The 19961-nt window shown below is 36.4% G+C and overlaps 1 protein-coding gene and 1 long non-coding RNA gene across 3 annotated transcripts in view; both read right to left on the bottom strand.

The window, feature by feature from the left end:
* tspan18a (tetraspanin 18a) overlaps positions 1–19961 on the bottom strand; it is an 82099-nt gene that overhangs the window by 23302 nt on the left and 38836 nt on the right. Inside the window, exon 2 of one of the 2 annotated variants that reach the window (XM_022670096.2) lies at positions 18131–18217. In XM_022670096.2, the coding sequence (XP_022525817.1) occupies positions 18131–18133 (3 nt within the window). In that variant the 5' untranslated portion in view covers positions 18134–18217. The remainder of the gene's footprint in view (positions 1–18130; positions 18218–19961) is intronic. The other variant, XM_022670097.2, reaches the window with a different exon arrangement.
* Positions 1–19961, bottom strand: part of LOC125782188 (uncharacterized) — a 114220-nt gene that overhangs the window by 90547 nt on the left and 3712 nt on the right. The window lies entirely within an intron of this gene.

Below are 19961 nucleotides of genomic sequence, written 5' to 3'. Positions count from 1 at the left end.
CTGTAATTCTTTAAATCTTTAGATCTCACTCCTAAAAACTATTTTTTTTTGGAGTGTTTGCATGAGTAAAGTGCCTCCGTTTATTTACAGTTAGCTAAGATTTCCAGATTTCCACTAAGGCTAGCCATGGTTCACACTAGTAAATGCCACCCGACAGCGATACACTGAGGAACCCTGAGTGGTCAGGTAAGTCAGTGTGATATTAGCTAGCGGTTCGTCCCACAAAGCTTGTTTTAACACAATAAAAGTGCAGGCTGCAGTCCTATATTATTCACCTCTGGACAGCAAAAGAGCTAACGCTTAGTGTACTTAGTGACTAATGCTAATACTGCTCCAGCAGTGCTTGCTGGGGTTACTGGCCGATATACTCACCTCAGATCGGTGAAAGAGCTAGCTCTTAGTATGGTTAGTGGGTAATGCTAGTGCTGCTCCAGCAGTGCTGGAGAACTAAAATGAAACTCCTGTATAACGCTGTACTTCAGCAGAGTGGCTTTACTGTGGCTTTCACACTTTACACTGAAGAAATACAGTATACTGTATATTATAACTAAGCACATACGGAAAGGTACAGGTGTTGGACAATGAATCGGAAACACCTGTCATTTTAGTGTGGGAGGCTTCATGGCTAAATTGGAGCAGCCTGGTGTTCAATCTTCATTAATTGCACATTGCACCAGTAAGAGCAGAGTGTGAACTTTCAATTAGCAGGGTAAGAGCACAGTTCTGCTCTAAATATTGCAATGCACACAACATTATGGGTGACATACCAGAGTTCAAAAGAGGACAAATTGTTGGTGCACGTCATGCTGGAGCATCTGTGACCAAGACAGCAAGTCTTTGTGATGCATCAAGAGCCACGGTATCCAGGGTAATGTCAGCATACCACCAAGAAGGACCGACCACATCCAACAGGATTAACTGTGGACGCTGTAAGAGGAAGCTGTCTGAAAGGGATGTTCGGGTGCTAACCCGGATTGTATCCAAGAAACATAAAACCACGACTGATCAAATCATGCAGAATTCAATGTGCACAAGAACTCTCCTGTTTCCACCAGAACTGTCCGTCACCACAATCAATTATTGTGCTTTAAAACCAGGTGTTTCAGTTTCATTGTCCAACCCCTGTAGATTTGGGGGAATGACACATCCAGCTATGCTATGCAAATAGATGGTTCTAGGAGCCAATGGCAAAGGTGTATTTCTCATTAAGATTCAATCACTTCAATCACTACAACTCAACTGAATCAATCCACCTTAACTAAAAGTAAACCAAAAAAGTCGATCTTATTTAAATGAGCTGAGTGTTTATTCTAACTATGCACTTTTTGAGTTAGTTTGATGTTGTGTTAATAACTTAATTAACTCAATAATTAGAGCAATTAGATTTTACAATGTGGGATAAACTGTATTTCGATAGATAGACAGACAAGATAAACATCAAAGTAAATTGTTAATGATGGAACAAAGTTAAAAAAAAAAAAGTCCCATTCTCAAACAGCCAGAGTCCGACAGTGTACTGAAGTGTTTCTCACAGCTCTTTCTAAAAAAGTCTCTATGGATGGTCCCCATCCTTCAAGAAGCAGCAAATAACTCAAATGATAGCATTCCCCGAGAGACAACACAGAGGAGCTTCTTCATCAGGAGTGTCATCTTCCATGTAAACACTTATTTAAAGTATTTCAGAGCGATGGAAAAATATAAATCGTCAAGACATCTGTGCAAGTTCCATTTCCTTAATTGGTGAGATCTGCTGAACGTCTTGGAATACAAAGTGTATCGGGGGTATTAAAGTGATAGAAGCAGGCAAATTGGTCATATTATTGGGTTCCATGACTTTTGGCATGTCAGCGTAATAGCCTTTTATAATATATCGTAACTGCAAGCACATTTTCTATGATATATTTACCAGAAACAGGTTATATCAGCCAAATATATATTTTTTTATTTTACCTTAAATTGTATCTTTAATACACATGACACATTGGATAATTGACTCCAAAACCATTAATAATTTGACTTTTAAAAAAGTGGTCCCTAATTTTGTCTTTTAAATAGAACGCAGTAGTATTTCTGAGTTGTCCTGGCAGGAGGATCCCTGCTCTTTATATTTTACAGTATTTCATACATGAACAAAATATACTATATATTTAACATGCATAAAAAATTCAAAGAGCAATTTATTTACGTAATTATTTACGTGCTGATTCACGGCTGGTTGCTATGGTGTTGCTAAGTGGTTCCTAAGGTGTTACTATGATACCCATGTTGGTTGCTATGTTGTTTCTAAGTGGCTGCTAGGTGGCTGCTATTGTCTGTGGTGGTTGCTAGGTGGTTGCCAAAGTGATGTTATGGTATCCGTGGTGGTTGCTATGGTGTTGTGAGTAGTAAAAAATATATATCTTACACCCTGCTAAGAGTCTATGTTCACATTTTCCACCTGCATCATTTAAATAACAATAGTGCATGTGAATATATCATTACATACATTAATGGGCATGGTGGTCTGGAAATGGGGTGTGTTCAAGTAAATTTCTGGTTTATTGTTATCTCTATCTTGGCAACAGAAAACAGAAAAATAGGTGCACCACTGACTGAATAAAACCTAGACAGACATCAACAGTAACACAGTCACAACAGGATAGCAGCTGCTGGTGCTACTTTACAGCGTGAACGACCAGGTCAGTTTCCTCTGCTGAGAAGCAATTGTTGGACACGTGCAGGTAGTTGTGCCGTTAAAATAGCAATCCGCCAAAGTCGGAGCTCACCTGGCTTCCCTTAAAGGGAATAATGAGAAAGTGACACACTGATTGGTTTATTTTATGTTACGCCAATAATTAACCACACCCATGATTATATATATTAGATTTAGTACATGCCTTTCGTGCGTTTTAAACCGTGTAACTTGTACTTTTCCCGTCATTATGATAGCAAAGACACATTTACACACCCTTAATCAAGCTACAGAATGCACGGTTGATAGCTAACCTATATATCGCTAAAATAAAGGCCCATACTATATGACCCTCTGAGCATCTCCACTGTTTTTACATTCCTCTGAGTTGTATGATCCAGATGTCATGCTTTCATTTTCTTATATAAGCCGAGCCCGAGCTCGGAGTGTACTGGGAGCTGTGGGAGCATGTGTCTGATTACAGAGGAATTCTACGCTCTCCAGTTACTCCGCTGAATTAGTGAACATCAAAGACTGTGCTCAAGCCCTGGCACGGCTTTACACGTACCGTACAGCACAGTCTGAATTTATATTACTGCCTGTGCTCAACACCTTCCTGAGCACTGAAGTGTTACCTCAGTGGACTGGTCTTGGGAACACCTTGTGAGGTGTTATCTTGTGAGTTAGGCTGAGAACATTGGCTAAAACTATCCATGTGAACAAACCACAGACCAAAAAACACAATACTATCTATTGTTCCAAGACTTTGACACCTTGGGGTATACACAGTACCCACCAAAGTTTGTTTTTTAATATATGTATATACATGTCCTACACTGTAGATTAATACTTAACTCATTCAAACCATGAAGAAAAATATATGAAATTATTTAGTCTACAAAAAAGTGTTAAACAAACCAGAATATGTTTTATATTTAACATTCCTCAAAGTAGCACCTCTTTCTTCTGCCAGGTTCACACTACATGACTTTTTGAGTCGTCAGTCATTGTGCTGTCATCACCTCTCCAACCAATCAGCTCACAGCAGCAGTTATGCTAGTGCTTTACAGTGTAAAACCTGTTTTCTGTAGATAGAACAAAATATACAGACAGGCTTTCTTTGCTTTTGTAGTAAATTTAAGTAAAAAAGTATTCTACCTTTTAAAATTAAATAAATACTGAAAACAACTAGTTAATTATTATTTTTTATTATATTAATAAAATTTCAGCTTTTATCTCAATTCCTCCCATTCATAGAAGACTCACTTGTGTCTGCGAATGGTCGGAGATTGACAAACCAAAAAAAATAATAATAATAAAACATTGTGTAGTGTAAACCTGGCACTAGATGATCAGTTTTGTACATCTCTGCTGGATTTTCTCAGTCAGCTTTATGATGTAGGGTCACCTGAAATTAATGCTTTTAGTTAACAGCTGTGCTGAACTCACCAAGAGTTAGTTACTTAAATTTTTTATTTATACTAAGGCAAAAACTATTTATCTATATAAAGAAAATAATTAAGAACTTTAAAAGCATCCTCATATGCAGTCGAAAAGACAATCGAAAACATTTTGATAAAACTGGCACTCATCAGGACATGATGAGAAAAAGCATTATGATGAAACTGGCACTCATCAGGACATGATGAGAAAAAACATTATGATGAAACTGGCTCTCATGCAGTCACCAAACGTTTGTGGAAATAGCGATTAAAGAAACTGAACACCTGAATTCAATGATTAAGTGTGAGGCTGCTTATTGGTAAGGATGGGACAAAGCATTGATACTGTGATATATTGTAATGATTTATTTAGTGATAAATTATCGATACATGGTATTGATATTGATATTTTTAATTAAAAAAAGGTACTCTAAACTCCCTAAGAGTCGCCCCTCAATTAATTACTAAAGTTACTGAAAGGCTTTGTTACTCCACATGGTGGCGCTATAATCAGATAAATGGGGTTAATAAATCTGTGGTAAAGAATATTGGTTGTGAAATTCTGTGAAACTGACATTAATCCTGTTTTTTTTTATTTTTATTTATGAGTATTTTATCCTCTTCAGTTCTACAGATTCTGTAAACTATCATAGAGAATTTAAGTCTTGTGATAGTAGGAGTGGGTGATATTCCCCAAAAATAATATCACAATATTTCATGGTATTTTTGCAATAACGATACTCTTGGCGATATGATAAAACATTGAATTATATATATTAAAAATATATATTTCAAGAATACTCTACTGCAACAAAATGAAAAATGCATTTTAATATTGCATACGATATAATATTGAACACCCATAACCCATAAAAAAAATACAATATTTTTTATATACAATACAGTTTTAATCTGTTCAATTTATTTACAAAAGAATAAGAAGCTCTGCCTCCGTTGTATTGTAAAGTTATTTATATTGGTAATATGTATATAGGTTATAGGTTTATGTTTGACAGATATATCATGTTTTTATTTTGCTATACGCAAATAAAAGTGAGCATTGATATATTTCGACCATTTTTATTTTTAAAGTGTTATATAATTTTTGTGAGAGGAGGCTTTAAAGACCCACCAGAGCCTCACCTACCAGATGAGTTGAAGAATTTTGAACAACATTTCGGTCAATTTGGTTGAGACCCCAGACAGTACACAGCAATTAGGATTAGCCAGCAGACTTCTTCTGAGGGAGGGATCTGTACCTACTGTCCTTAGCAAGTCAGCAGATGAGTTAAAGACGGTAGTTTTCAGACAGTAGTAGGTACAGATTTGTATTGCAGGGATTCTTAGCAGTTTTTCTAAGGCCTTTAATGTGTTTATATATCGATTTTGAATTTATATTGTATCGACCGAAATTAAGAAATATGTTGCAATATAATTTTTGCCATATTGTCCAGCACTATGTGAAAATATTGTATGTGTATATAGTGATTTACTGCTGTAAAGCATTCTTGGGTATCTTGAAAGGGGTGCATAAATGCATGCATACATTCATTTACTGACCCATTAAAGAAGCTCCACCCTCATCCTCCATGAAAAAAGGCTTTTTTCACCCCCTACTGAACGCTCCTCTCCACGTCTCAAATACACCATCACCTGAACCACCTCTCTCTTTGATGATTAGCCACCGAGCTTATTAAACTCAAACAGCTCTCAGTTGGGCGCCATGAATATTAAATTCAATTTCTCTATGCATTTCATATTCGATTTCAGAAGTGTTTCAGATATCAGTCAGCAGGACTTGTATTCCATTATCGAAATCCATAATAATAATAATAATAAATACACTGATAGAGGCTGAAAGCTCCTGCGAGGATTGCATTGTCCGTTCCTGCCATTGTCCTGAATTACTGAGCAGGCGGCCAATAGCGTCTGGCCTGAGGTGAGCTGAATGCTAAGTAGCTACATAATGTGACGGCTCAGGACACACGGCTTCCTTTAGAAGCAGGAATTCTCAGGGGAACGCTGCTCAGCTCTGCTGCCGGCCTCCGCTGCTCAAGTCCTTCAAGTGCAGCCACTACATTAGTGATGCACTTTCTGTTACAAACAGCCATCAGTAAATGACTGCAGTTCTCGTATAAAAGAGTCGTACAGAGGCCAAACCAATACAATACAAGTAAAGCGTTAGAAACGCATTAGAAATGTTTTTAAAACATTTTCAGGCTGTTTGAATGAGCGGAATCTGTTAACTAACAGAATGATGTTAACTAACATTGCCACACTGAAGAAGCATAGACCTTTTTAGGCATTATTTAGACAGGCCTAAACATCAGTAAATTACGCTACAAGAATGATGTCTGAATGACTTTCCTCTAATCTAATATAATTTAACATTAGTTAAGAATAGAAAATACTTTCTAAACAAGCTAACTTTTTTTATATTGAGCTTATAGCATAAGTGCAAAAACACACACACACAAAGAAATCAGCAATACGGCTATGCACTGCACAATCATTAAACCCAAATAGACCAAGAATAATAACATCATAACATGTTTTTCTCTACTCTAATATAATAAACAATGTTTAAGAATACAAAACACTTTCTGAACAATGTCATTTCTTTTATTTTAAGCATAATGGCTTAGTGTGAAAACACACACAGGGCTATAACATTCTAACTTGTGCAACTTTTTTAAAAACACAGTTTAATTTGTTACTTTGCCATATTGTGATAATGACCATAGGCCATAGCTTTATATAAAATAAAAAAACAGACACCTACATCACAGAACGCTTTCTTGACCCCGTGTTGAGGTTGGGCTTGGGCATGGGATCTAAACTCTAAGACACTAGACAACTAGACAAACTTTTACTTCAGTGACCATTTTTTCTATCTTACACCCCGTCAGCAGTCTCTTTTCACGCCTTGTGCCCGCGCTGTTAAAATAGCATCAGACAGCATCACCCAAGCACAAAGCTAGGTGAGGCAGGGCGGAGTGGTTGGGTGAAAATGAATTATTAAAAAAAAAAAAAAAACGTGGCCAATCAATGGGCCCTAATCATAGCATGGGCCCTGACTGCGGCAGAAAAAAAAGCATTCACATCTCCCTCATCTGCTGACTTGCCACAGACAGTAGGTATAGATCCCTTCCTCAAAAGAAGTCTGCTGGCTAATCCTGCTGTATACTGTATGAGGATCTCAGCCAAAATGACTGAAATGCTGTTCTAAATTCTTCAACTAATCTAGTGGGTGGGGCTCTGGTCAGGGTTGACAGGTGAGGGGTGGTGCCAGGGTGGTTCTATACAGCTTTTCTTGTAATTGTGACGTCACAATAAGGAAGGAGCATCCAAACGGCTCATCGAAGCTCAAATGATTCCTGACACCAAACTGTTCATAGAAGCAGTCGAGACCCAAGTAGAAATACAAAAACACAAAGGAGGAAAACTTCAACTGACCTCGACAACCGTAACAAACTGTCACTTAGGGGTGAGCGATATGGCCCTAAAATAATATCACGATATTTCATGGTATTTTCAAGAAAATGATACTCTTGGCGATATGACAAAACACTGAATTAAAAAATATATATATTTAAAGAACACACTACTGCAACAAAATGAAAATTACATTGTATTACTGCATACGATATGATATATGATATGATGAGATATTAAAAAAAAAAACAACAACAAGAATTTCATCAGATTTGTAACAGAATCCAGAATGATCCAGAATGCAGTAGTGATCCTAATAATGCACTTCTCCTATTCTCCTAATATCTCCATATATTCAGGATTATTAAAGTAAAATAAATTATATTGGACAAATATAATCTCTAATAGTCTCTAGTAGATATATAATGGGAACTGAGAATAGAGTGATTTATATATATATATATATATATATATATATAATTTAAAAAGTAGTAGTACCCTGATGGGTATGATATCGCTCACCATAATAAAAAATGTTGGTAATATTATTGCATACGATACGATACGATCTGGCACACCCCTACTGTCACTGTTATCATTATAATACTAAATAAAAACTTGCTAAATTAAAGAAACAGGAAATGTACTAATACTAAGAAAGAAAGAGGTTGTTTGAAAAATCCAAGCTAAAATTGCTCACATTTCACATTTGGTTTAATGTTTTATTTTTTGGGATTGGCAGTCAGTGGGAATCCATTGGCAGCGTTTTATGTTTATTTGGTTTATTCGAGATGTTTGATGTGGTTCAGTCTGAGTTAAATTGATGCAGTTCTGGTAGATCTTCTGCAGGAGCAGGAAAATACCCGCGCTGATCTAAACGCCAGGCGAACTCTCAGCAGAGCGTTCATTTATTCATCGGGTTCATCTGGAAGCTTCCGTACGGCTGAGGGAGGAACTCGTGCTTGGCATTTCATCCTTCCAGGCATTCTCCGAGGACTTATCAGCAAACAGTGCTATTATTTATGACTCCTCAGCTTTGAAGTTAACGGCCAAGACCTTCAGACGCGCACATGCCCCGGCGTTCGGGGCCAGACGAGCGCTGTGGGAGATACGTCGGCCGAGAAGATGCTTCAGTATCTAATTGTGTCGGCACCTCCGTCCGCCGCGACGAGACGCTAACCACCGGAGTGAGAAAAGATCAATAGGCAGCAGTGGCTGAGGATCGATCTCTGATTAATCGCCCGGCGAGTGCAGAGATACTCTCAAAGCTCTCTTTCTCTCTCAGAGCCGGAGAGATAAGGCTTCCTCTCAGCCGATACACAAACACACAACAGCAGAACAAGCCTGGAGTTTCTGCTGGGTGGAGGGAAGCACAGCAGAAGATGGATGGAGCTCCTCTGCGATGACCTTATCAAACCCCATTAAAACGCTGTGAATCTGACTGAGCTGAGATTTGTCATGATTTGGTAAAAACCACAGGGTGTGTCAGACTGCATACCAATCACCCAACATGATATGGTTACAGTGTCCAAACAAAGAGTGATTCAAACAAACACGAGTTCTTCAGGTCTGAGACTAAACCCAACATGTACAAAACAGACCATAACTCTCAAAAAATCTCACAATACGTCAGGAAAGTCTCAAAGATACATTCATAAAAATGCTTCTAAACACTACTAGTACTAGTGGCATAACATATCTCAGATTAGAGCTGTGCGATATGACGATCAATATTGTGGGGATGATAGAAAAGTGTCTATTCCTATCGTTTCTACAGTAATTTCATCAATTATTCATGCAAATCTATAAAGTAGGCTACGATGAAAATGTATTGGCGTGGTCACTTTGCATAAACTTGGTTTATATAAGTAATAATAAAGAAAAAAATCTTCGGAAAAAAAGCTTCATAATGTGTTGTTTTGCCACATGACACTGCTTTACGTTATTTGACGGACACTTTAAAAAATGTTAATTGAGTTTATTTTGATAACTCAATTTAAATACCTATATAATTCTGACAAATTCTACCTCATCTGTTTACATCTGTTTTCATTTGATACATATATATTGCTGCACTAAAAGGTAGTAATTCTCATTTGTGAAAGTTGGGTTTAATGTCACTTTGAAATAAAGTTTGAAAAAAAGTAAGCAATGATATTATTTTATCATATTTTTCAAGAATAACCGAAAACCTACTTAAATGTGGTATATCATGTTATATATATGTCGTTATTGTGATATAAAAAATTCCATATCCTGATATATGATTTTTCCCATCTCAGATAATCCATAATCTGTATGGATTGACTCCATGATTCAGGCTAGACATGAACTTAAATTAAGTGTCAGCTCCATTCTTGCCAGTTTTAGTTACTTACAGAATGAGCCATTTTAGGGCTCTGTCACTTTTATGCAAATACATCTAAGGTTCAGACTACATGTCTATAAACTACAGAATAAGTGCCAAAGTTTAACCATAACAGTATTGAGTCAAATTTGCCACCCTTGATATTTTATACATTAATAATAATTCCCATTTTGTGGATGCACAAAAAAAAAAAAAGATTTGTGTTTGAATCCTAGTTATGCAACTTGCCATCAGCTGCCGTAGCCCTGAGTGAGCACAACTGGCCTTGCTCTCTCTCTGGGTGGGTACAGTACAGTAGATGACGCTCTTCTTTCCCCTCATCACTCCTAGGGTGATGTGGATCAGCACAAGGCTGCGTCTGTGAGCTGATGTATCAGAACCGAGTGGCTGCGCTTTCCTCCGAGCGTTAGCGCTGTGATGCTACTCGGCAATGCTAAAGCATCAGCAGCAGTTCAAAAAGAGGCGGAGGCATGTTGTAGCCTTGACTCTCATTGTGTTGTAGCATCACCAGTGATGGGGGGATATAAAGCTGAGTAGCAGCTGAATGGGTGGGACAATTGGCCTAGCTAAAAAAAATCATTGTGTATATATGACAAAAAAACAGATTGTATCAAAATAAAAGTCACTACTACAAATGAACAAACATATTGTGGCAAAATTAAATGTACTATTATTCATTCAAAATGCTTGCATTTTTTAAATAGCAAAGGTGCTTGTGAATATATCACATGGTGTGGTGTTCTGGGGATTCTCAGAGATACATACAAAAAAAATGCTTCTATACACGATAGAACTAGTGGAGTAACAGATTTCAGATGATCCATAATCTGTATGGATTGACCCCATGATTCAGACTAGACATGAACTGAAGTCAAGTGCCAGCTCTATTCTCCCTTACATAACCATACTAAGCCATTTAAGGGCTCTGTCACTTTTATGCAAATAAGATTGTCAGAGCGCACCTGATTCTTAAAGGCAATTTCATGTTATGCCCATCACTTCCATGCTTAATTAAGAGAATTAGTTCCTGCCTTCTGCGCATTTCGAGCTGGACAAGGTGTACTTTCCTGTCGTTATGATAGCAAAGACAAAGACAGACTGGCACACCCCCTAAATCAAGCTGCATGGTGCGCAGTTGACAGCTCCTCTATAAAGATAGCTGAAATATGTCTCTAAGCATTTAATGATTACAGTGAATTTGTTACTAGAATTAGAATAGTTTTATAATAAAGGTCCGCAGTCGTTTTGGTGCTTGAGGGACTTTAAGGGTTTTAGTCTTCAGTTAATATTTATCGTACATCTCTGTCCCATTTCCACCACTCCTCACGCCTGAAAGCTCTCGCTCCGAGCGCCGGGAGAAAGCAGAGCTGAGAGGGGCTGAAACACAAAGTGCATTAAGAGCAGGAGCTGGGCGTTCTCCAGATTTTCCCAGGCCTAATTATTGGGGAAAGGGAAAGGAGGTTGTTGGTTTTGGAGAGAGCGGGATTTGGAGTGGAGTCTGAGAGCTGGCTTATCTACTATAAATGAGTGATGGACACCATGCTGAGCACTTCTCTCTCCGGAGGATAGCAGCCATATTTCAGGGGGGGGTAAAGCTAAGTCAGACAAGCTTGTCTGGGAGGAAAAATTCAGTTTCTTCGCAACAAGCTGAGAACAGAGAACTGTTACACTGCAAAAAACTACATTTCAGCAAGTGAAATGATCTCATTTTAAGATAATAAACCTTATTTTTCCCTCTGATAAGAACATTGTAACATTGTAGAATTTTCACCTTATTTTAACAATCTTATTAAAACAAATCGCTTACTACACGGGCAGATTTGCTTAATTTTTATATATTTTCTGTAGTAATTTTCGTACCCTAAAAATACAGGGCGTGGCCACAAGCTCTTGGCTTTCCATTTCTGGGGAAGTCCTGATGAGAGCCAGTTTCATCATAGCGTTTTTGATGATCTTTGCGATTACACTTGAGGATACTTTCCAATTTTGTGTATGTTTTTGTCAATGTTTTGGATTTATGACCTTCATTTCTTAATAATAATAATTTGGATTAAAACATTACTCAAATCTTATTTTTTACCTGATAAGAATTTATGTCTTATCAAGCATTGTGTAAGTGTAAGATTACAACAACCTTAATCAGTCTCACTTAGTCTCACCTTATTTTAAGTAACTTGACTAAATTTATCCTGATTCTTGGGATTCTTCCGAATTTAAGATTATAATCAGGGATTTTTCCTTGATAAAAGGATTTGATTTAGATTTTGAGATTACCTATTTTAAAGAATCTTACTAAAACAAAATGCTTACCCTCCTGGCTGATTTTTTGCTTAATTTTTGTTTCATTATAACATTTTTCATGGTCTTTGCGACAGCACTTAAGGATATTTTCAAAGTTATTAAAATGTTTCTGTTTCTAAAGTAATTTTTTCTTTGCATAGCTGAGTAGTTTTGTACTGTATTGTATTGTATAATTTGGATTGGAATATTACTCTTTTTTTAAATCTTATTTTTTTCTCTGATAAGAATTTTGGTCTTACCACGCATTGTTTAAGTGTAAGATTACAATGATCTTAATCAGCCTCACTTAGAATTTTCATCTTATTTTATGTAATTTGACTTAAAAAAAAAAAAAATCACTAGTCAAGTTAATTTGATTCTTAAGTCCAAATTTAAGATTGTAATCAGGTGTTTTTACTTGATTCAAGAATTATTTTAGATTTTGAGATTATTTTAAGAAAAATTGCTTACCCTATTGCCCCTATTTTTTGTTTTTTCAAATTATAATCAGATTTTTTGAAAAATGAAAAATTGAATGTTTACTTCATTCATGTCTGAATCTTGTAATACATTTTTGAGTAATGTTCTAATCCATATTATGGCAAGCATTTCTCAACTAAGTAAAAAGGGTCAAAAATAACTTTAAGAAATGAAGGTTAGTCGATCTTAAGTCGATTTTAAGAACTTTTAAAGCGTCCTCAAGTGCAGTCACCTTAAAGACACACAAAAACGTTATGATGATGAAACTGGCACTCATCAGGACCACCCCAGGAAAGCACCTAAATTCTTCACAGAGTATTTTTTGGTTTGTTTGACACTTTATTTTACTACATGATTCCTTATGTGTTCCTTCATAGTCTGATAGATCACTTTACTATTCATTTACTATGTAGGAAAAAAACAAAAAGATAAAAACATTGAAAGACGTGTCCAAATAAATAATGTTTATACCAAATTTTACACCCAATTTTTTTCGGCTTTGAACTTAGCCTCAAAGGTCTCAAAACTGAATTGATAAACTTTGCACTCTGACCTTTTAATTACAGAAACAAATTACATTTACTACATTACTGTACACTACAGCTAGTTGCCAAATAATCAGAAAGTCCTTCATACAGGCAGAGTGCTTTATTAGCAGTCTCTGAAAGCATGTAGAGTATGTGGATTATATACAGGAGCTCACAGACGCTGTCTGAGAGCAGTTCTCTCACACTGAGCTACACATCTGTCTGCACTCTGCTGTGATGTGAACGGACAGGCGGCTCGTAACGACCTGCAGCCCGAGGAGGAGAAAACAGCTTTAACAGCCCAAACAAACTCCCAGATACTGAGTGATAGAGCTGTAGAGGGGGGGGAGAATAACAATAACTATAACACAAAGTATATATATATATATACAGCTCTGGAATATAATTAACGAGTCCACTTCAGTTTCTGAATCAGTTTCTCTGATTTTGCCATTTATAGGTTTATGTTTGAGTAAAATGAACATTGTTGTTTTATTCTATAAACTACAGACAACATTTCTCCCAAATTCCAAATAAATTATTTTGTCATTTAGAGCATTTATTTGCAGAAAATGAGAAATGGCTGAAATAACAAAAAAAAATGCAGAGCTTTCAGACCTCAAATAATGCAAAAAGAAAACAAATTCATATTCATAAAGAGTTTTAAGAGTTCAGAAATCAATATTTGGTGGAATAACTCTGATTTTTAATCACAGTTTTTTTATGCATCTTGGCATCATGTTCTCCTCCACCAGTCTTACACACTGCTTTTGGATAACTTTATGCTGCTTTACTCCTGGTGCAGAAATTCAAGCAGTTCAGTTTGGTGGTTTGATGGTTTGTGATCATCCATCTTCCTCTTGATTATATTCCAGAGGATTTTAATTTGGTAAAATTAAAGAAACTTATCATTTTTAGGTGCTCTCTTGTTTTTTTCCAGAGCTGTATATACTTAGCAAGGTCCAAAAAAAACCTGGATGGCCTTTTTTATTTTAGTGTTATATTTTTATTCATGAACACTATCTGGCCTGAGCACTTGTGACTTGAAGCCTAGAATAGCGGGTTAGCCACAATGCTAACAGTGAAACTCAGTGCTGGCCTTGACAGTTTAGCTGCGATGCCAGTCCCAACAGTGCTGAATTTTTGGTTAGCTGTGATGCTAAAAGCCAGTCCCAAAAGTGCTGGATTTTGTTAGCTGTGATGTCATGCCGACTCTACCTCTTCACAATTGTACAACTGATGCTCTCAAACACTTTATTAAGAGACAAGAAATTCAAGTAATTAACTCTTGATGAGTTCAGCACAGCTGTTAACTGAAAGCCTGAATTCCAGCTGACTCTACCTCATAAAACTGACTGAGAAAATCCAGCAGAGATGTGCAAAACTGTCTAATCTAAACAAGAGGTTCTACTTTGAAGAATCTACAATATAAAACATATTCTGGTTTGTTTACCTTTTTTTTTGTTTACTAATTTCATATGTTTTCTTCATAGTTTGGATGACTTTGGGGTTAATCTACTATACAGAATATTTTAATGTTTTAAAATAATGAAATTAAAGTATCGTCCAGCCCTGTTGCCACATGAACGTGACTTAAATCTGATATGAAAAGAGTCCTACAAGACTAAACTGCACATAAATACTTCTAAAATTAATATTTTTACATATTCACAGAACTTAGAGTTATTTGACAGCTGCAGAAGGGAAATATGGAGGCTGCTCTCCATTAGTTCTCCTTGATCTTGTTCACAGCTCTCAGAAGAACAAGCTGTGCTGGAGACCACTATCACATATTTGCATATTCCTGCACATTCCTCAGTTTTTTGGCCACCAAGGAATGAAGGAATGCGTTCTCGTGGAACATCAGCAAACGTCCGCAGAACAAAAAGCGGCTCCTCCTGTTAAACACTGAGATTTTATTGCTTTTGGTTTTTGGCAGCTTTTGAAAAACTTTAGAGAGCATCTAAAGCAGGGGTGTCCAAACGCGAGGTTGGCCGGCTGTTAAGCAGGTTTTTATAATGTGAGATTCAAAGTTTGAACGCTAGGTATCAGAAATGGGCCAAAGAGTCTAAAAGCGGAGAGAGTGCGCATTTCTAGCGCAGAAAAACGGACCAAAGAGTCTAAAAGCGGAGAGAGTGCGCATTTCTAGCGCAGAAAAACGGACCAAAGAGTCTAAAAGCGGAGAGAGTGCGCATTTCTAGCGCAGAAAAACGGACCAAAGAGTCAAAAAGCGGAGAGAGTGCGCATTTCTAGCACAGAAAAACGGACCAAAGAGTCAAAAAGCGGAGAGGGTGCGCATTTCTAGCCAGAAAAACGGACCAAAGAGTCAAAAAGCGGAGAGAGTGCGCATTTCTAGCACAGAAAAACGGACCAAAGAGTCAAAAAGCGGAGAGGGTGCGCATTTCTAGCCAGAAAAACGGTCAAAAAAAATAAGTCAAGTAAAATGGTGTGTAAATGAAATAATCTGCAAAAATGTATTATTTAAAGTGGTATATTTCATTATTTGTTTTATTACAGAGTCTGTGGCCCGTGACTTCAAATATATTTCTCCTTCTGGCTCCAACAAAAAAAGTTTGGACACCCCTGATCTAAAGCTTCAATCAGAACTTTAAAGGTTTTATATGAAGAGCTCAGGTCCTGCGGTGGTTCAGCTCCAGAAGATTGATGCTGTTCTCAGAGCATTTTTCTATTACGCTGTCAATATAGTTTAACAAGCGTCAGAGAAAGCACTATCGATTGTGCTGAAGAATGAGGCTGAAACAGCAACATTACAACAATAATCGATGCAGAGGGACGGCTGAAGCAGTGAGTGCATGCTCTGGTATGAATGTTAAGCTGTTTGTAAAGGTGGAGTAAATGTATTGTATATAAATGTAGACTGTATATAAGCATGGACTTTACTCATGATTCTATTAACCTTCGTTTTATAGAACTGAAGCCAAAAATGTCCATTATGTTGCCAAATTTGCCCAAACCACTTCTTTCGCCATATCATGCCTTTGTCTCAGACTGCCTTCACTGAGTTTACAGCACAGCCTAAAGTAAACCAAACATTTACATTTCTACCAAATGTAATTCAACAAATGAAATCGAAACTTAGACATAACTTTGTTCTAAAGGAAACTTGCAACAAAAAACTCGCTAGAGGGGTCTTAAAAATTGACTTAATCTTATGGCTAAATCACTACCTAAGTAAGCAACATTGACACTAAATTGGTCAGCTAACATTACTATCCTAGGTGAAAAACAGCCAGTTTGCAAAGAGGATGTGAACTAACAGCGACCGTTAAAACGCGACGATGTGCGCTTTATTAAAAGCCTAAAGCGTATTATATAAAAATGAACTTAAACTTGCAGTTTGTTGGCTGTTTGCCAGCTCCTTGATGATATTAGAGCAGCAGGGAGATAGGGGTGCAGGTAGAATGAGTTAAAACATTAAATGTTTGGTATAAATTATTCAGTCTCTTCAACTTATTTGACCCAAACATAAACAGCTTTTCTGTGTTTTGATGTTTTGAATTAACATTATTTTATATAACATTATTTTTTCACAATTTTTTTGTAAAAAGATTTTAAAAAGATAAATAAAATGCTGGATTATGAGAATATGTTGTCTATTTACAGTAAAATGCTATTTTATGAAGTTTATTTTGTTCAAAAAATGTAAAAACATATCATCAAAATTAGAAACAACAAAAAAGCAAAACAGAACCAAATGAGAGATTCCAGAAGCAAAAGACTTCATCAGCAAGATCCAAAAAATCAACAGAAAATGCACAAAAACAAACAAAAAAAAAAGCAAAGACTGGCACAAAAAATCCAAAGTCCAAAATTTTTTTTAAAATTGCAAATAATAATGAAGTGACCAAGCACCTTAAAAAATGTTTATTTTAATAGTTTTTTCTCATACACTTTTTTCTTTTGATTCTTACATTTTTGATTGCAGGTTTATTTTTTTGTGAAAAAAAATGGCACAAAATTAACTAATGTAAGCTTTTTAAATTACATTCGAGTGTTAAGTAATAATTGGACCTAGTGCTGGGCAGTTACCAGCCAGTTAGCATAATAAGCTAACACACTGGAAGCTAAGCTCTGTGGAGTCAAACACTTGTCTCACTCTGTCCTACCTGGAGAAAACCCCTACCTGAAAACTGCACTTTATCTGAGGAGCTCCTGCTGCTGTTGCCCACTATATAAATGTTTTTTTTTATCCAAGCAAAATAGAAAAACAACAGCAAACAGCAATTATTCACTCAGAAAAAAAGATGAATGGAATTGTGCAATCGATCCACAGCTAGACGAGCCCAGAAATGGTCCTGGTACAAAATCCTTTATTCCGCAAGAGTGATAAAACTCCATAAAACTCAGGATATAATGAGCAAAAAGGACGAAGTAAGCCAAATAGTAAACAAAGCCTTCATTTAAAGCCTTAGTGTTTTATGTTATATGTACTCCTAACAGTACAGTAAGTCAAAAACCTATATTAAAGCCCAGTCATGCAAAAAAATACAAATGTATTGTGGCCCCTTGATGCCCCTTACTCACATTCTAAATCCATCACTGATCAGAATAAACTTTATAAACTGATTTCTGGGGTAAAATAAAACCGTGGCGCAGCGTTTTGTCATCAAGACACTGACATATATGGGGAAGTGGGCGGAGCTATACATAATACTGCAACCAGCTGGCAGAGGCGCTAGACCTGTAGAGGCTTCAGTTTTGATAGATGTTGTGGTGTCCATGCTCATATACAGTCTGTGATTGATACAGTGCTTTATATTGAGATATAATGTTGTTTAAATGTTAAGATGAGTTATCGAAGTGAAATGGTGGTAATTCCATGCTGGGTGAGTTTGAGTTATATCTGGTAACACAGGGCCACCAGAAATGGAGGGGAATGATTCAAAACCAGTAAAAGTCACCATACCATATGTACCTGTATATGTCTCTCCCTCTGTGCTGCTGGTTAAAGGTGACGTTTCCCAGAATTCCACTTCACACCTCCTCTGTGTAGCTGTGGGTAAGAGGAGAGTAGAGCAGTTTAGTCACAGACTGTAGGAAATACAAAATGAATTCATGCTGTTTTACACTGGATTAAATGTTTTGTTATCACACAAGCCTAGCTTCCATTATTCACATTATACACCAGGGGTAAGCGATATGGCCCTAAAATAATATCGCAATACTTTACTGTATTGTTTGCGATAACGATTAAAAATACGATTTAAGAATACACTACTGCAACAAAATTAAAATTAAAATGTATTATTGCATAAAATATGAAATGGTACACTCCTAACTGAGATATTAAAAAATACAATATTTTTATCAGATTTGTAACAGAAGTCGATGATCCAGAATGTCATGATACTAATAATATTAATAATGCAAACAAATATCTCCATATATCCAGAATTAAAGTAAAATAAATGATACAGGACAGATATAATCTGTCTCTAGTAGATATATAATGGGAAATGAGAACAGTGTGATTTTTTCTTCTTCTAAAAACAGTAAAAAAAAAAAAAAAAGTAGTACCCTGATGTGATAATTAGGGGTGAGTGATATGTCACCATATTTCATTGTATAATATCGTTCATGATATTCAAAAATGTTGGCGATATTATTGCATACGATATGATATGGCACACCCCTATTATACAGTGAATTATCTTGGATTTATTTCAGAAGGCAGAGGAAAAATGGCATGTTTAAGTTCATTTTTACGCGTAATTCTCATATTAAACTAAATGAAATAAATTGTACAGCGTCAATTGTAAGAGGACGAGAAAATAGTATCTCTTTGGTTATAAGCACTCCCCCAGTTAAAATAGGTCCATTGCTGCTCTGTTTGTAGCTGCGCTGTTTGGCTTGTAAGCGCTGCATCGTTGCTAGGTTACCTGTATGTGGTGGAGTAATATGATAACGGCACTCATAGAACGCCTCTCAGCCAATCACATTTCAGGGACGGAACTAAGTGTGGTATAATTATAAATAAAATGTTATTTATTTAATTTATTTGTAAAAGATTATTCTTTTTTTCACTCTACTTTTCTACACTCTAGAAGAACCGTGGTTTCCGAGTCATCGCCGGAGTCTCATCCACGTCCATTTCTGTAAAAATGTTCCTGTGATTGCCTTGCAGCTTCCCGTAGCTCTTCTCCTATTGGTTGCTGACATTGTTTAAATCACTATTTGCATGAGTCAAGTCTCGAGACTTACAATAATATTAAACACGGTTGATTTTATCTGAACACAGGACGAGAAAAAAACTGACTTAAGCCTTCAATCCTAAAAAACCTTACACTGAACCATCGAGACAACGCGAGCGCAACTCCACTCTAACAAGACTCTCATGATTTTATCCCAACTCTGGAAATTTATCTGCAACAGTGAAATCGCTTAAAAATTGTTAGGTGTGTAAAATTGGAAAGATGGGGAGTCAGGTGCAATAAATGTAATTCTACACAGGTTTTATAAAACCTGGAACCCTTTTTTCCTGATACCTGAAGAATCTATCCTAGCTAGACTTCCATTAAGACCTTTAATGGATTAATATCTAATAACATTGTCATTTTTCTACCATGTCCATGTCCTCAACATGACTGCTGCTTATTGTGTCTTTTGTGTCCTACTTGTCTGGGTGTTTTATTTTTTATTTATCTTTTTTGTTTCCTTTCCTTTTTAATTTTCTTTAATTTCTTTTTGTATTTGTACCTAAATGCTAAAAACTCGATAAAAAGACTGTTAAAAAAAAA

Source organism: Astyanax mexicanus, chromosome 16 (genome assembly GCF_023375975.1).
Source record: "Astyanax mexicanus isolate ESR-SI-001 chromosome 16, AstMex3_surface, whole genome shotgun sequence".
Classification (NCBI taxonomy): domain Eukaryota; kingdom Metazoa; phylum Chordata; class Actinopteri; order Characiformes; family Acestrorhamphidae; genus Astyanax; species Astyanax mexicanus.
This window is presented reverse-complemented; position numbering and strand designations above follow the sequence as displayed.